This window comes from Odontomachus brunneus, unplaced genomic scaffold (genome assembly GCF_010583005.1).
Source record: "Odontomachus brunneus isolate Ranch 3 - 2012 unplaced genomic scaffold, Obru_v1 Obru_scaffold_011, whole genome shotgun sequence".
Taxonomy (NCBI): Eukaryota; Metazoa; Arthropoda; class Insecta; order Hymenoptera; family Formicidae; genus Odontomachus; species Odontomachus brunneus.
In genome coordinates this window covers 2,719,031-2,737,297 of record NW_022639461.1, presented here as the reverse complement: position 1 = coordinate 2,737,297, position 18,267 = coordinate 2,719,031, and the positions used below count along the sequence as shown (strand labels likewise).

Sequence of the window (18,267 nt, the reverse complement as noted above, 5' to 3'; positions counted from 1 at the left end):
TCTCTCTCTCTCTCTCTCTCTCTCTCTCTCTCTCTCTCTCTCTCTCTCTCTCTCTCTCTCTCTCTCTCTCTCTCTCTCTCTCTCGGATGATTATGCTCGGGGTTCCGTCTCATTGTGAAATGAAAACACCGCGAGATTGACGTGGGAACCGTGCGCGCCGGCCTCGTACCATTTCGCTCCTTCCTGTCTCTCATCGTCAAGCCGAAATTCGCGGATATTTCGCGCGGCCGACCTCTGACCTCGTTCCACGCGCGAATATGTCCAGCTGCAGTTCCGAGCATTAGCGTCGTTGCGCGGCAATGGATACTGTGAATCTCCCTCGATTGACGCACTGAGGCGCAATGAACTAAAATCCTAAAAAGCTCCGCCATTGACGGACCTTCTGCAGGGTGGACTGTCTTCCGCGCCCGTTTTCTTTCTTCTTATTGTTATTATTAAAAATGTCTGAATTATCCGCAGTCGGGCGCGGTGTGTAGTTTCTGTCGTGGCTGTCGAGGCTCTCGAAAGGGTTTTCAAACGAAACGTCATTATTCGCCTTTATGAATCAATTGCAGATCGCGGTTAAATGCCCTCGCACGTGCACTCGGACGTGCAGTGCGTTTCTTCCCTCTTCATTCGGGCCGAGGTTCGCATCGCCGCGCGAAATAACGCGTGCGTGTCGATATTCGCGCGTCTCCTGGCATTATTACGCGCGACTCCGGCAATTATTTATCCATCCCGTGGCGCCAATTAGATGTTAAATGGATTGAATATGGCACGGCGTTCTCCTTTGTACGCGGTGCATCTCTCGCCATTGTCGAGGAAGCGCCATTGTTGTCGGCCGTTCTATAATTTGCTTCTTTATCCGTTTAAACCCGGCGCGCGGGCTAACTCGTTCTCTCACCTGCGACTGACGTTTAATTATTCGCGCTGCGAAAATTCACTCTCACTCGCCTCGAGGATTTGATTTTTCCTGTTCCTCGCGCCGAACCGAAGAGATACGCGTAGGATGCTGAGGAAGCGTATTGAGGCAAAGAAGTGGTTAATCTCCTTGAAATTACAGACATCCTTGGCGCCGTGAGTTGTTGTCCCTACGAAAAAGTAATTGCAGCAGCATGTATATAATATTATTATTAGAAACACTATAATATTTACTACAAAAAGGATTCTCCCGGCAAGAATTTTATCGCTATGCAATAGTTGATCAAATAAACTTTCACGATTATCACGATGTGAAATCATTTTTTTTTAATTATTTTGTATGTATGATAATTGTACCTAGATAGACAGATATATGTAAATTTGGCGCGACAACTTTACTCGATTTATAAAGGTTGCATTTTTTTATGAGCGGCTCATATATTTATAATATATGGACTAACGAAATAGAAATACGAAGGGAATTATCAAAATTTCCTCTAAATGGTACGTCATGTAAAATATAAAATTTGAGTGTTATAATTTTCAATAAATTTGTTGCTGCGTCAATATAACCAAAAATTATACATTATTGTATGTGTTATTGTAAATTTAATGATCAGCTCAACGCAATATATTTGCTTCATAAATGTAATTAAAACAGTCATGGAGTTTCGATCACCGATTGACTCACGTCGCGATATAATCATGAAGGTCTATTTGGGTGTTGTGAATTGAATTGACTATTAAATTTACGTCGCGTACAGTGATGTGAATTTTTCGTTACACGACGCAACAACAAATTTACTGAGAGTTACGCTGAGATTTTCATATTGCATTATGCGTGACGTGTTGAGCAAATTTTCGTCAAGCATTCTTTCCGAATCCCTTTTGTATTTCGCCATTCTGTGTGACAAATACGAGTGTCATACGAGCCACTCGTAAGGGACGTAACCTTTACAAGTCCGGACTAGTGAAGTTACCGGTAGAGTTACTGTCAAATTTATACCTGTCTGTCCGAGTACACACACATACAAATACCAAGCATTTTTGCTCAGTGTGCGCGCGGAAACCCTACGAATTCTCGCGTATCCTCCCGCCTCGAGACTTTGAGAGAATTTATTTATACTCAGCTGCATATATTGATGTAATTTATTTCGGGAAAGAGCGATTTCGCGTGAACATGAGTCTGACGAGGCTCTCTCTTTCTCGCCTCGGGCAAAAGACCCGCGTGTTAGCGCTTCATTAGCGAGACATTCAAGGCCGCACACGCGAATCGAGACGTTACAATCAAGAGAAATGCCCAATCTGTTGCGGCGAGCGGCAAAATCGACTTCGAAGTTGGTCAAAGAACCGTACTCTTCGGCTCTCAGCCGATGATTTCTCTCGCTCGACCTGAAACTGACGGATCGGTGGATGCGTTTCCGCTAACTTTCCACTTTTATTTGCGTTAATGTTCCAGCCGATAGGCCGACGAATAACGAGATTCGACTCGCACATCGCCCGGCGGCAGTAATATCGACGCGACGCGTCGCCGTACCCCAGCCAGCGTTGTTTACGACGCAGCTCTCAACGTGCGCGTATTGAGTGTTCCCCTAGTTTCTATCCACTGAAAATACAGGGGGAAGTCGCTCCGCAACATTCCAAGGGGTCCGAATAATCTGTCGTTGTGTGCTAATATGTGTGTATGTGCGTCTGTATGTGTGTGTTCTCTCTCCTTCCGTCGCGGTGCAACGCGATCGTACGATCGATGTTTGGGGTTGCGATCGCGAGGACTCTCGCGATAACGGCGACGATAATATTTCGCTCACGCTGTACGATCCGCCGTCCCACGTGTCTCTAATCTCCACGCAGAAGCAATCCCACAGAGCGAGAGCGTTATCGCGCCGGTGATTGGGATAAATTAATTAACGGCAAGATCGCGCGCCCGCGCGCCCGCTTATATCAGTGTCGCGCGTCTTATCGGGACGCTTCTGCCCTCAGCTCGGTGTCGACTTGCGACTTAATCTCCACCGAGGCCGCACGGCTGAATCCGATCCGGCGGGATCCCCGCGCCGCAATTTCCGCGTCCGCAATTCCGCGCACGCTCCGCACCTTTCCGTCAAAAAGGCGACAGGGCGGGAGTGCTGCCGGAGACGCCCGGCCGACGAGTCTCTCGTGAATACGGATACAGACCGACTCGCGAGGAGCTCATGCTCGGGGCCGTCTCACGAAATAAGGCATCGCTTGCTCAACAGGACAGGCGACAGCAATTCGCACACACGACGGCGTGTAGCTTCACGTTGCGGGGAACGTCGACGACGCGCCCGGAACAGGGACCTCGCCGAAAAGTTGACTCGACGATAAGAGCGCGGGCGATTTGACAGACGCTCGCGCGCTGCGCACGTTGTGACAGTGACAATGGCACGACGACTGGCGAACAATGCGTCATTATGCGCTCCACTTGGACACCGTGGATAATAATAATTGAGCTAATCATACGCGCGTAGGAGCGCGCCGTTCTCCGGCGAGGATGGGCGAATTTGTGAAATAGCGAGCGGAGCCGGAGGTAAGCGTCCGTCCGCACGCACGCACGCACGCACGCACGCACGCACGCGCGCGCGCGCGCGCGCGCACACAGGCAGGCGGGCATACACGCACGCGAGAACGCGGCGTTTTGCAGCTGCAGCTGCAGTGCAAAGGGAAAAATGTCGTGGGCCAACGTGGCCAGTGCCGCTCAACTGGCGGTCTCGCTAGCCCTGATCCTGCGGTTTCTCGTCGCGACCGCGGACCCGATCACGCAAGCCTACGAGCAGACCTTCGAGCGGACGACCTACATCGTGCCGGCGTCTTCCACGGAGAATGACAGCGAGATTTATCGAGGTAATTCGCGGGAGACACGCGCCGTGTCTCGTTCTCTCCCTCTCCCTCCCTCTCTCTTTCTCCCTCTCGCAGGGAGAGGCACCTTGCGACAGACCGGATGACGCGGCGCTGCGTTTCCTGCACGGAAGATGCGCGAGACGTTTATCATAGCGAGAGACACAGCAAAGGGGGCAAATGTAACGAGGAAATACACACGCGCATGTACGCGATGTCTCGGTAATGGTAGCAATGAAGCGAACGATCAAGAGGGACAGAATGAAGGGGGGAAGGTGCATTTTGGTATAAAGTAGTAGCGCGCGAGAGGCATCGTTGTGATCGCTTTGGCGGTCCTTCGACGATTTCTGTTCAGCGTCTCGCAGACAGATTTTCGTTATCGTACGTTAAGGTGCATTCAGGAGGCATCCTGAGGATGCACATATAAATTAAACTAATATATTTAGAGCAGAATCCTCTGAATTCTAAAGGATTTTATTCTTATACATAGCTTCAAGAGAATTCTCGTAGAAATTTCCCAAGATTTTTCCAGATACAAAGCGCAAATTCTGATTGGAATGTCGAAATTTATTAAAATTAGTTATCCCGATATGAAAGTATTTTTATTATACCCTCATCTGTGATGAAGTGTATAATAAAGAACCAATATTTACATCTGTCACTTCGGCTCCTGTTATAACTGATTACTACGCCAATGTGTCAGTAATGACTTTCAGTCGTGACGATCGGATGCGCTCTTTCTATATCTACACCACTCGAAATGAAACAGCGCGATTCTGATTTGCACTTAATCGGAAAATCCGAGGTACCATCCGGTGCTGTGGAGTCTCTCCCGAGCTCGACTCAATAAGCGAGCAATTGCGGAGCTAATAAGGCGGATCGGCGTCTCGCATCCAATTAAAGAAAGCGGGACGCCGTGTCTGCGAAATGCGCGCGAACGAGTTAGACAGGTCGCGGTGAAAATGTTCCCACTCGGCTGTCGTTCGTGCGATTAATCGCACCGCCACGCGCTCGCGCGAGTTTCACTAGGAAATTCCTTCGTCGTCGTCCTCGTCGTCCTCGTTGTCGTCGCGTATTGCGTTACTCAGCACGCGGTTGCTTCGTAATCACCTTGCGAGCGAGATTGTCCATTCGTGTAATCGACGCGCTTAACTCATTTCCCGTTCCGTCTCGATTTCGCGGAACGAGGTGCAACGTACGTGCCGGTTTCTCGCTCGCGCGAAAGACGCGCGTTTAAGGATGCGCGTCTCTCACCTTCCCTTTGTATCGCGCACACCCACGGTTGCGTAAACGCTTCAAGTGCGCACTAACGCGTACGTATGTACATACGTACGCACGCAGGCGCGCACGCACGTGCGTTAGGACAGAGGCGCGAACAGAGTTGCGGTAATCCGTTGTAATTGCCGACGAGGCCGGCCGGCTGGAAAACGATATTTTGCAACGTTTTTATTGCGCTCGCGCGGGAACGGCTCGCAACCGCGGATGAGCCGCGATCATCCTCCTTTCGTAATAGCATGATAAAAACGCGCCACAATATCATCGACGAGATCGGCACGTGTGCCTCGCGCTCCTGCGCCCTATGCAGTAGGACGCGCGTCATTCGTCTCTTTTTTTTCGCACGCGTGGCATACTATACTAGACACTGCGCGCCACGTATCGTCATAGCAACGATTATCTACTGACCTTAAGTGTCATCGGGCTATGAAGTTATGAAAATACGCTCATCCTGCCTGAAAACCGCTCGCGAGCGTAAAACGGCATTATCATTCGCGCGGAAGCCACTCTATTTTCGCGTCAGGATCAAGGTCGGCAGTCTAATCCGGACAAACGAGAGGAAGTCGTAGGTAGCCGCGCCATCGCACGTGGATTCGCCGAGGAACCCTCCTGAAGAGTCAGAAATAAGAAATACGACAATTCTGACAGACAAAGCTGACAGCAGACACGTTATTCTGACTGTATACGAACAGTATTTTTTGAGGTATAACAACAAAGTGACAGAAAGATGGCCTGTAAGAATCCAGTATGACACGAATAATTTAAAATACGGGAGAATAATAATGAAGTTTAAAAGTGAAGTTCAAAATTCAAAATCAAAATTTGAATGTATAATAACGCATGCGATGAATATTTTTCGATTCTGCAACGTACACAGTGTGTGTCACTTTCCACTTCAAATTCTCTCTTTAGTTTGAAGCGCATTTTATTAATATTAATAAAATTTATTATTCCCCTTTCCAATTAATAAATTATGCTTCAGTTGATTCACATACACACACACAATTTAAGAATTGCCAAAAATTCTGTTATTCCAATTACCATACTAGTCCAATCTCGCACGCGAAATCTAGCATTTTCATCTGCGACAAGTTTACTTAAAAAAATATAATATTATTTTTAGTGGAATCTGTTATACATGGTAAGGTTCTTTTAAAATCAAAAGAGAAATACTAACGCTACAAAAGAAAAACAATTGCAAGATTCTATTTCATATAACCCTCATACAACACAAATATAAAGACGCATCTTGGAAACATTCTAGAGACGTCAGAAGACAAATAGAATATTTTTCAGACTCTCTAGGATGTCTTTTGGACGTTTTTGTTGTATGGGTTCCATATTATAAGCAAAACTCTTAGACAAAGTATTCCTCTTCTAGTAAAATGTACTATTAATCTGAAATCTACTAGATATTATTTCAACTTTTTTCATTTTTGCGATTAAGAGGAATATATTAAAACAGAATACCCTTTTACTAAAAAAAAAATCTAATTAAGAACAAGGCTTGTGCTGTAAATAAAAGACGCAAATGCTCTGACTCTGGGAATACTGTGCTTAGAATATTTTCTCTGGCTTCAGAAAAATCCTTCCAAAATTACGTATAAGAGGATTTTGCTGAAGATAAGATTATTTTTTTTTAGTGTCCCCGAGAATATCTCTTTTTTCATTTCACGAGGCTTCCATTCAGGAGAGTCTTCTGGCAAGCGACGCATAACAGACGATCAGTCAGAGATTTCTACTCGAACGAGTACCACGGGAGACACTCGCAACGATCTCGACGTAACGCGAATCGCGTAACGGGCCTGCGAGATGCAACAACCCGGTGCGGCGCAAATCGCTGTGCAGGTCTGCGCCTCCGGCTCAGAGCAGGTAGCTCGGAGTGGTTTCTTATCGGCTGTTCCTTTCACTCGTGAACCGTTACTCATTGCGAACCTATCCTAATAAAGGCACTTTCGCCTACTTAACTCTCCCCGGCTCCGTGGAAAACGATAATCCGCCCGGATGTTGGCCATCCGAGATGGACCCGTCTCTCCTCCACCTCCGGTCTTCCGAGGTCGTAAATGAGGCGCGTCGTTTAAATCTCGCTACTCTCGTCGCCCCATCGCGACGGGAACGGCCTCTCTCTTTCTCTCTCTTTCTCTCTTTCGTGCGCGCGCCCCGTTCGTCCGCGCGGAACAGGTCGTTCCTTGGCCATTCGTCACGGGGTACGACGAACGTATCGCGATTAAAGCCACGAGCGCATTCCGAGTATGTTACGGCGTGTTTCGCTTTTCATACTACGTATCGGTGGATTGCGGGATCGCGACCTTGCCGCCATACACGCACGCGGTCCCCATAATCGTTTTTCAGGCCGATAGTAATGCGTGCGCGATGCATTGCGCGTGCACAGACTCGACGTGACATCACGTGTACGTGGGTCGTAGCTTGTGAAGAGCTCGCGAAGGTAAACCTCGACGGAGGCCCGCAGCCTCGCGCGTTTTATTGACGCGCGTCGTCTCGGCCCGACGTGAATTCGATAAGCGCGCGCGGCGTTTCGAACGCAAAAACGCGCTCCGCATGCCGAGAGAGAAAGAGAGAGACACGCGCGTGCGATAACGCCAACGAGAAAGAAAGGTCACCAGACGCAGGCTGTGCAGATAGTCAATCGGCGTCAACGAGAGAGAGAGGGAGAGGCGAGCTCTACCCGCCACGTTGTTGATAAACCACATCGAAAATAGCCTTTAACAATCGCGCGACCGCTCGCCAGTTAGCCGACGACGACCGCGTGTTTCTCGCGCTGAAACTCGCGTCTGCAGCCGGCGACTCTGGCGGGAGGCATTGCGTCACACTGATTAAATACTCGCGTTTAATCATATCTGATTCCTGATTACATGATCGGCTGATCACTTTCTCACATAGTCTACTTTACTGCACTGACAGGTGTCCCCTTTGGAAATTAATTGAAAAAGAGTCGGCCTGGGTACATGTAATATTTGATCTTTAACACCTGTTGTGGTGCATAAAAAATTGTTTTGCCAGACTAAAGTGTAATGACATAATTACTTTTATATATATTGCCTATAAATATATATATATATATATATATATATATATATATATATATATATATTGCCTATAAATGTTGCAAGTTAATATCTGGAGAATGCGGTTTTTGGAAATTGTATCTTAGATAAATAATAACGCAACGATTAAATGTTGGAAGAAGTTCTTCCTGAAGATGATTGAAGATTTTAAAGATCACGCTTTATTATACTGACAAGGTGTCTCTTGTAGAAATCAATTTAAAATGAGTCGGGCAGGTACACGTAATATTTGATCTTTGACACCTGTTGGCGCGTGAAAAATTGCCAGACTAGCGTAATGACAAAATTATTTAAATATATACATTGCTTATGAATGCTGCAAATTAATATCTGGGAAGGGTGTGGTATTTTTAGAAATTGTCTCTTAGATAAAGTGTGTGACGCAATAAATGTTATAATTAATGATCAAAAAGTTTCTCTATTTATATTTCTATTGTTTTCATTGTATTGAGAAGAGAAAACGTGGATTTTTTCCAGTTTCAACTGGAAATTCCCCGTTTCTATTTTGCCCGTCACATCTGTCAGCTCTCATATTGCGCGTCACTTAGGTTTCATTTAGAGCGCGTTAGAGGCTGTCCAAGCAAGTTTAGTGTCAATGATTTTACGTAGCTGAGGTTAGAATGCAAATCAATTTTCATGCTTTATACTGCGCACACCGCGCGTCGTATGGTAATACCGGCGCAGCGCGCACAGATGTATGAATATTCAATAAATTTTATCTCTCTTATGAACGCCTCGACGGCCATTTATCCATCCGCGCTATCTATTCGCTTTAGAAAATGGAAATGTAGCGGACTTCGGGTATCGATACCTCCGCGCTATTCGAAACAATAATTAAGTATTCCATCCCGACAATCGGGGCCGGGGGAAACAAAAACTCGGCCGTTAGGAGAGGCAGAAACTCTTCATCGCGCTTCTCAAACCGCGCGAGCCCGCGCAGTTTTACTCTTTGTCTCGGCGCGACATTGTAAACTGATGACGAAATGGAAAAGTTATCGACGACTTGTTGTAAAGAGAGACTCGCGTTTTATTTTTACAGCGCCAACAAAGCCGGAGAATCTCACCTCTCGTGGTATCACGGGAACAACCATCGAGCTCTCGTGGTCGGAACCCGAGAGTGCCAATGGTGTCATCGCTGGTTATCGTGTTTACTACATGCATTCCAACTATACGGACGTTAAAATGCACATACCCGATAAATCTACAGATTCCGACGACACGAGCATCGAATTCGTCTTGAAGGAACTGAGTGAGTATACACACGGTAGAGTGAGTATAGCCGCATGCACGATGCTCTTGCGAGGAAGAAGCGTTTCTTTCATCACAAATCATCAGGAGCGAGTACACGTTGCGTGCGAATTAATTATTTACTGACTTATTTACTGCTAAAGGCAATCAATTAAAATCATTCATTTTCAAATTGTGTTGTAAAAAAGCAGTTGTCAGATACTCGTGTACGAGTCGATCAAGCATTCATCACCTCGTTTCGAGACTCGTAAGTGCACGGAAATTCTTTGACACTTGAACCTCTTGCGACACTTGAAATCCCGGCGGCTTCGTGTGACAGTCTTTTAACGCTTGGTAACATATAATGAAATATGTAATGAAACATGTAATTTCCAGTTGACGAATTGTCAACGGTAGTCGACTTAGGTCGGTCGGTATGTTTAGCGCATCGATAAGGGGAAGCTCAAACAGTTCTTATCAGCGCACGCGTTTTCTCTCGTATCAAGACGATGCAGGCGAACGCATCGTTAGATAACCCCGACGTGTTATATTTCGGATGAATATACGCTTGGTTTATCGCAGTCGTGAGAAGATCTCGATAAGATTGTCAAACAGATAGGGTTCATGTCGCGCCGTAAAAGAGTGGAAGAGATAGGAACAGTGAAGAATAGTTCGAACTTTTAACTCGCGCGATTATCACACTTAACCACTACTCTCGTTGTTATGCCGCAGAACCGAATACCGAATACAAGATCTGGGTGAAAGCTTACACACGGAAAAACGAGGGCGAGCCTTCGGACCAGATTATCCGCAAGACCGACATAACAGGACCAAGCGCTCCTTTGATCCTAAATTTAACTTGCCAATCCCACGAGTCCATCTACGTCCACTGGGCCAGGCCGGCCCTCTTTTGGGGCTCGATCGACTACTACTACATCAATTACCGGCGGATAAATGGGCGATATTACGAAGAGATCGAGTTATCAGCCGAGAAAAATCACCTTGAGAGCGGGGTACGTCTCCTTTGATCGCTTTCATCGATATAATGGTCTAATTGACTTCAGTGACGAATTATCACAGCGTGATAATTCATCACCGGTAATCAAGTATTTATCAGTTAAAAAGAGAGACATTTTTATTCCTCTCTTACCTCCGCCTCTATCGTGCTTTACGTGAATTTGCAATTAATCGGTTCTTTTGGAATTCGTGTTTGCAGACGATCATTCCCAACCTGACGATGAACACCGTGTACGAGGTTGTGGTACGAGGGGCTACCAAGAGCACAATAAACAGTCATCTGATCATTCAGGGCGAGAGCTCTATACCCGCGAAGGTGTTGGTCACCCGTGATTGCGACAAGATACCCCCTTTGATGCGTCGCAGCAGTAAAGATCTCAGCGCTGGAGTGATCGCCGGAATGGTCTGCGCCTGTATCGCCGTGATGCTGGCGATTACGTCCTTCGTGTTGTGGAAGTGAGTCTCGCTTTGATACGCGTAAGCTTATCGCGCACAGAGGAAACTCTAGTGCATCCGACTCGATTATCGCGCGATTTTCCTGCGCAACTGCAAACGCAGATCTAATCTGCAATGCGCGCAGCCCAACGTGTAGAGCATTCAACCCCAGATTTCTCTCGAGTGTATTATCTGTACATTAATTATTTTCTCACGCGTCGGTTAAGTCTCGGCTGCTTTGTATTTCTTCTAACCTCTATTCTTTTTTATCTACGCTATTCGAGATTAAATCATGATCCTGTGAAATTTCAATAATCTCGTGAATAATTTCGTCGCCGAGAAAATACAACTAAACGGAGATCTCATGAAGATATAATAGAAAGAGAATATATAATTATGAAAAAAGATGTGAAAGATGAAAAGCGATGTAACTGAAAGAAGAATGCGTTATGAGAGATCTCTCTCTCTTTCTCTTTTCCTTTAATTGTCTACGCATTACTCTTGAAGCGTTTAGGAAATCACGCCGAAGATTTTGAAACGGAAAAATGACAAGAGATCTACTTTCTCCCGCGTAACAACTGTGCTTCATGGCCGATCTTGCGAAGTACTATTTCGCATCGGCGGCGTTTCACTTCCGCCCCGCGCGATCCAACGCTAAGAGATCTATTATTTTTGTTACTTGGAAATTACAAGCCGAACAATCGGTATGCTCGAGCAGTTACGCGTTACTTCGATCGCGAGTCGCATTGGGGGGAGGGAGGGGCACACGGCGCGAGCAATTAGAAAGTTCCCGACGGTGCAATCACGTGCACCTTCGCACGCACGCATACCTGTTTTTCCCATTCAAGCTTCTCCCACTCGTTCTCCGCCGCTGCAGCCTGCTAACGTCCCGATAACCTTCTCTCGATTTGCGTTCTTTGGTCCACGTATCTCTTCCTCAAGCCTGGCGCCGCGATACTAAATTCCTACGTCAGTTCAATTATGAAAGAAAAAGTGATCCAGAACTCAAATAGAGTTTACACACGCCGCGAGCTGTTGATAATTTCGCGAAGTCTTCCGAGAATTTTGCATCGAAGTGCAACGCTCAGCGCTAAATCCGAATGCGCAATATATTGAGCCAGATTGTACCACTCGAGAAGTAGTTCCAGATTATTTCTGGACCGTCGACCTTCGTGTCACGTGGAGCACGCCGCGCGCAGAGCGAACTACAGGCTAATACTATCGCCCGACCAATACATCATATTTATTGGTCCCGACTTACGAGACACCGTGTATGCGGCCGCGAAGATACGCGTACTTTAATATGTCCCACCTCTCACCGACGCGCTCACTCTCGTGTCTCGTTATCACGGCAGATAACGAGCGGTGACAAGGGCTAAGTATGGTCTTACAGTCACCGGAGGAACTCGTCGCGCAGCGCGGTGCGGAGCGGTGTGGAGCAACCGCGACGCGGCACGCCTCGGACCGAGACTCCTGTGCCGCTTGTGCCGCGAGCGGGAACGCGTGTGCCGTGCCGTGAACTCGCGAGTTTCGTTCTTCCTCTGCGACAGTGTCGTCGTCGTCGCCGTCGTCGTCGTTGTCGTTGCTCGAGTGACGTTTCAAGAGCGCGAAGGTTCGGGCTCGAAGCTGGCGGGCTCGTTTTCTGGGTCACGGACGGAGCCCCGACCCGGTCGTTACTTATTCCACAGGCGCGTCGATTCGTTGTTCCGCTGCTCGGGGACCTTGCCAATGATGGATGCTGTCGTCGAGATTAGACCGTCGAAATGAAGAAGTTTCTTCATCTGTAAGTCCTCGGATAAGGCGCGGATACGCCGCGGAGAACGCCGCTTCGGTACGTGGAGGGACGCGCGCGGTACGGAGGACGGAGTGCGCTTTATATTTCGCCCGCGGTGGAAATTATTACGATGTCGACGCATATCGATTTTCGGTGTATCGATATTTCATTTCTATCCCATTAACGCGAGCGTGCGCGCGCGTGATTCATTGGTATTACGAAACTTACAGCTCTCAAATATTTCAGCTATTCGATACCGCGTTGATTACTCATGATTTATGACCATATCTAAATCACATTTTCCATAAAAAACAAACAAACACACACACACACACACACACACATTTTATATATATATATATATATATATATATATATATATATATATATATATATATTAGAAGTGAAAAAAGACGATAAATATCGTACGATGGACGAGGCAATAGGATCAGAATTTCACAATGACGTACATCGTGGACTCCCGAGTAACCTTTCAAAGGCCTTAGTCGTCGCTTCTTAGTCATAAAACATTTATTAACAAAAAGGGTTGCCTCGTAAAAGGGTGTTGCGCCCGCCACCCGTGTGCCCACCGAGGTCATGACCCTGAATAATATGCAAGCAGTTTCATGCGTCGCTCGTGGAGAGCAGAACCCATCTTTTGAACCCGGTTTTTACTGTGCAAAGCGAGGTCTGCACAATTGTGCGGTTCTACGTGGGTTTAAAACTATCCATGCGAAGCGAGGTCCATCCCTATTATCCCGTGCCTTCTGTGCGAAACGAAGTATATCATTTTTAGAGCTCGCTTCACGTAGAAAGTGGCAAACCCACGTGACCGTACGATTATAGCCTTCGTTTTGTATCGAAAGCACAGAGCGATGTGGGGTGGGTCTTGCTATGGATGTAAGGTTGCACACATCGTGTGATATCGCGCGATTATAGACCTGGTTTCCCGTCCAAAGCGTTGTGCGATGTGCAGCGAACCCGTTTCGCGGGAGGGAGGAGAGACTCTAGTGACCCGTCTTATATTAATGCAATTTTATCTCATGAACCGTACGAGATCGCCGGCTAAAATAAAGCAAACGACACTCAGCACCCTCATCACACAATCTGGGTCAAGTCATGATGTTTATAATTACATTTCTTATTTTCTTTCTGTTGATCACTTTTTAAGCGAGCAACGATTAAAATCTTTGGAAAGGGTTTATTCGAGGTCAACATGTATCATTGCCGAGTCGGTTTCGTTGCTCCGTTTAAAATGAAATATTTATCACATATTTCGACAAAAATCATATCGGATATGTACTAAATCGATTTCAAGCGTGCGCCTGTGGAAAACGAATTTCTAGAACTTCTCTCTTCTCGGTTTCAGGCCAATTTTCAGGAAATGCTTCCACACCGCTTACTACTACCTGGATTACCCACCGCGAAACGTTCCCACTCTTCAAGAATGGGAAAACAGCGAGCAAGACGGCGAGAGGACCGCCGTGGCCGTTCAGCAGTTCGTTCAGCATGTCGCGAGCCTCCATGCCGACGGGGACATCGGCTTCAGTAAGGAGTACGAGCTGATACAGTCCGAGACCGGTGATTACACGGTGGAGAATTCCCAGTTCGCTGAGAATAAGGCCAAGAACAGATACCTGAACATACTCGCATGTAAGTGCCATTGACGTATATGCTGCCCGGCGCATCATATACTGTCGCAATAACATTTACAGGATGAAAGCAAACATCTTAATATAGCGCAATGACGTTCTCTGTTTCTGCAAGAACGGGTCTATTTCTGGACGGACACTGCCATTTACTGTCACCGACCTGCATTCGCTCTGTTTAATTTCTCAGCACACTGACATGTCCGCCGACGCGGACTTCCAATCGCTTTGATCGATTGCTTTGATCTAACCGTGGCACATCGCCACGGTAAACTTACAATGATAAAAGAAATGATAACAATCATGATTCAACAAGATACACGGAAAAAAACGATTTCGTCAATGTAATTTTCCGTTAATATAAGGACCAGACGAGAAGCTCGGATGTGGGAATAGAAAGATTCCCATAGGAAATTTTTGCTTAGTCAATCACTCTCAGCTATCTCGACCGAGTTTTAAGGCAACTGAATGTTCAGACGAGTGTTCTCGGTCGCGCAGTAACGGAGATATTATTTCTCGTCAATGGATTTGTTTCGTCTGGTCTCCAATCAGTTACACGAACTGAATTTTTCTTTTCTTGTAGTGATCGGAGTAAGATTATATGGAGAATTCGAAAGCATTTCGCAGTGGTAAAATCGACAGCAGAAGCCGGAGCTTTATTTGTCGCGAGCGCGAAGGAAATAATCGATGCGGCATGATTTCCCGTCAAAACCAAACGATATCTTGACCCAAGAGATATCTCTGATTAGTTGGTAAACCCGGTAACAGAGGAAATAATAACAATCGTGATTCGACGGTGCAGTAATCGTAGTAAAATTATATTTGGATTTGAAAGTATCTCGCAGGATTTGAAAGTATCTCGCAGCAGTAAAATCGACAGCAAAAGCCTGAACTTGTCACGGGCGAGAAGGAAATAATCAATGCGGCGTGATCTTCCGTCCGAACCAAGCAATATCCCGATGCAAGAGATATCTCTGATCGAATCATACGGCTATTTTTACTCTAAGCTGATACCTATCTATATCTACAGGCTGAACTACAGATAAATTGCGCGGCGCAATTAGGCCTCGTACTTTTGGAAAAATCGACGATAAAATGCAATGACGAAAATAGATACTTGCTGAAAAGCAGAAGCGAGCTTCTTTACCCTTCATATGATTCCGTTTTTGCGCAGACGACCATACCCGAGTGCAATTGTTGTCCTGCGGCGGCGGGCCTCCCAAAAAAGGTCAGGATTACGTCAATGCGAATTACATCGACGGGTGGCAAAGGGCGCGAGCTTACATCGGTACCCAAGGCCCACTCCCTCCGACATTCGACGGTTTCTGGCGAATGGTCTGGGAGCAGCGCGTGTCGATAGTCGTCATGATTACCAATCTGGTCGAACGTGGTCGTGTAAGTACATTTAATGTCGCGTATTTTCCGCGAAGACCTACCAGTTTTATAAAAAAAAAAAATACATATCTTAATTATTCAAAACTTGGACTCGACGACAGTGATATTGCTAAACATACTAATATCAATATATATCAATATTGTGCTAACATACAAATATCGATATTCCTGCAGAGAAAATGTGATATGTATTGGCCCAAGGAGGGAAGCGAAACTTACGGTTACATTCAAGTAACTTTAGTGAGGGAGGACATCATGGCTACTTACACCATCCGGACCCTCCAAATCCGACACTTAAAGGTATATATCTAGAAGCAAAGTAGACACACAACGTTGGGATTTTCCCTTCGTATCTAACCGACTTGAAGATACATCGGTTGAGCGGGAGCTGATAAACGAGTGAGCAACTTTCCCAACGAGAAATCTTTGTTTGAAACCTTTAAGCAGATCAAGAAGAAGAAAAACGGGACCAATGTAGGCGAGCGTACTATATGGCAGTATCACTATACCGGCTGGCCCGATCACGGCGTGCCCGATCATCCGTTACCCGTACTCAGCTTCATCCGAAAATCGTCCAACGCCAATCCGCCCGATGCTGGACCCATCGTAGTCCACTGCAGGTGACACAGTCCTTCTATAATGACGAACAATCTTATTCAATGACCTTTTTTAAGGAGCGATTTCGATCGACAAGTACTTTCAATCTGATGCCTGCACTTCGCTCGTTTGTAAAGATACTTCATTTGATCAGTTTGCTTTAGATAAGATATGAGTACGCTGCATGTGCGATTTCTCATCTTCTATCTCACCGGAGCAAATTTGTATCTCCTCGTTACAGCGCCGGCGTCGGGCGAACCGGCACGTACATCGTGATCGACGCGATGCTGAAGCAAGCCAAAAGCAAGAACGAAATCAACGTATTCGGTTTCCTCAAGCACATCCGCACCCAGAGGAATTTCCTAGTTCAGACGGAGGAGCAGTACATTTTTATCCACGATGCGTTGCAGGAGGCGATAGAGAGCGGCGAGACCAATATCGATGCTAATAATTTAATGCAGCACGTCCAAGACATGCTGTGCCCCTCGAATAACAAGACTGACGCATGGAACAACATCGAAGCTCAATACAAGGTAATTATTTAATTGTCCACTATTAGCATCGAGCGTAAAGATTCGATCCCATCATCAATTGTTTATCCCTGTTAGCTGGTGACGTCGTGGAAGCCCAAGGACTTCAATCTCGTATCCGCCACCAAAGCATGCAACGTTCACAAGAACCGCAACATGGACATCATCCCCATCGAGAACGCACGCGTTCACCTAACACCGAAGCCTGGCATCGACGGCAGCGACTACATAAACGCGACTTGGGTTTCAGGTAATTCATAGTCTTGGAAGAAGATTGTTTCTCGCACACATGTATACACACACATACACGTTATTCGTGTAAACGGCGATAGAGACAGGAGTCTTCCGACAAAACATTCTTCAATGTTTGACGTTTCGTCAAATATTGTTGCGTTGAAATATTCACAGTATCGGTCGTCGTCATATCTCAATCATTCCAATTGAAAAACACTGAATAATGTTTTGACAGAATTGACAGACTCCTGTCTGCCGTCGTTTGAACGGATAATAATCTATGCTGTTTTTCGAGTCGTGACACCGGTTAGTGATTTGTACCGTTGAATCGACGTGTGAACGAAGAGATTGCGTGAGTGTACATGACAATGAGGGAAAGAGACAGAGAGAGGGGAAGAGAGAGAAGGAGGCAGAGAGAGAGAAAGAGAGAGAGAGAGGGAGAGAGACAGAAAGAAAGAGAGAGAAAGCAAATGAATGAATGAATATGTATAATTTTTCGATTAGGATATAATCTAATCTCGATTATATCTCGACCAACAACAATAGCAACATTGGCGTCTTTTGCAGGTTTCCAACGTAATCGCGAATTCATCATAACGCAACACCCGATGGAGAATACCATAATGGAGTTCTGGCAGATGATGTGGGACCATAATGCACAGACCATCGTCATGCTGACTCAATGTGATGAGGTATGCTTCGAATAGGGTCGCGAATGATCAATTGGGCGGCTAGTAAACGAGACCCTAACGCGACGAAAAATCTTATCCGACAGGAGTACCCGGAGTTTTGGCCCATCGAAGGGAAGGATCTCGAGTCAGAGACGTTCCGTGTGCGACTCTGCGGAACAAAGGAGACCGTGAACGGGACTATCCTGCTGGAAGTCGCGGTGCGATCGTTGCAGGACGACTACGAGCTGAGCGCAAGGATCGTTCAAGCGCCGTCGAATCAAAGCGGTCTGTGGCCGCATAACAACAATCCGAAAACCTTCGTCAACATTATCCAGGACTTTCATCGAGATTATCAAAACGGTCCTATCGTCGTGATGGACAGGTTAGAATCCCGCTCTCGTTAAAGCGCGACGCTACGTGATCATTTGTATCGGAATAAATATATTTCTCATTGCTATTAGGTACGGCGGAGTCGAGGCGGCGCTCTTCGTTCTATTGACCACCTTGAACAAGCAACTGGAATTCGAGCAAAGTGCCGACATTTACATGTTTGCGAAGCTACTCTACATGAAGAGACCTGGCGTTTTCCGCTCGAAGGTAAACTACTAAGCACAAAATTATTAG

The 18,267-nt window shown here is 46.3% G+C and overlaps 1 protein-coding gene across 10 annotated transcripts in view; it reads left to right on the top strand.

Moving 5' to 3' along the window:
• LOC116840793 (tyrosine-protein phosphatase 99A) overlaps window positions 1–18,267 on the top strand; it is a 432,380-nt gene that overhangs the window by 405,205 nt on the left and 8,908 nt on the right. For 9 of the 10 annotated variants that reach the window (XR_004377413.1, XR_004377414.1, XR_004377416.1 and 6 more), the window contains 12 exons: window positions 9,154–9,363; window positions 10,074–10,354; window positions 10,558–10,814; window positions 13,937–14,220; window positions 15,391–15,611; window positions 15,786–15,911; window positions 16,056–16,231; window positions 16,450–16,741; window positions 16,817–16,988; window positions 17,540–17,664; window positions 17,748–18,025; window positions 18,105–18,240. Coding sequence is in view for 2 of the 10 variants with exons in the window: in XM_032807990.1 (XP_032663881.1) it covers window positions 9,154–9,363; window positions 10,074–10,354; window positions 10,558–10,814; window positions 13,937–14,220; window positions 15,391–15,611; window positions 15,786–15,911; window positions 16,056–16,231; window positions 16,450–16,741; window positions 16,817–16,988; window positions 17,540–17,664; window positions 17,748–18,025; window positions 18,105–18,240 (2,558 nt within the window). In the remaining 8 variants the exon portion in view is untranslated. The remainder of the gene's footprint in view (window positions 1–9,153; window positions 9,364–10,073; window positions 10,355–10,557; window positions 10,815–13,936; window positions 14,221–15,390; window positions 15,612–15,785; window positions 15,912–16,055; window positions 16,232–16,449; window positions 16,742–16,816; window positions 16,989–17,539; window positions 17,665–17,747; window positions 18,026–18,104; window positions 18,241–18,267) is intronic. The other variant, XM_032807991.1, reaches the window with a different exon arrangement.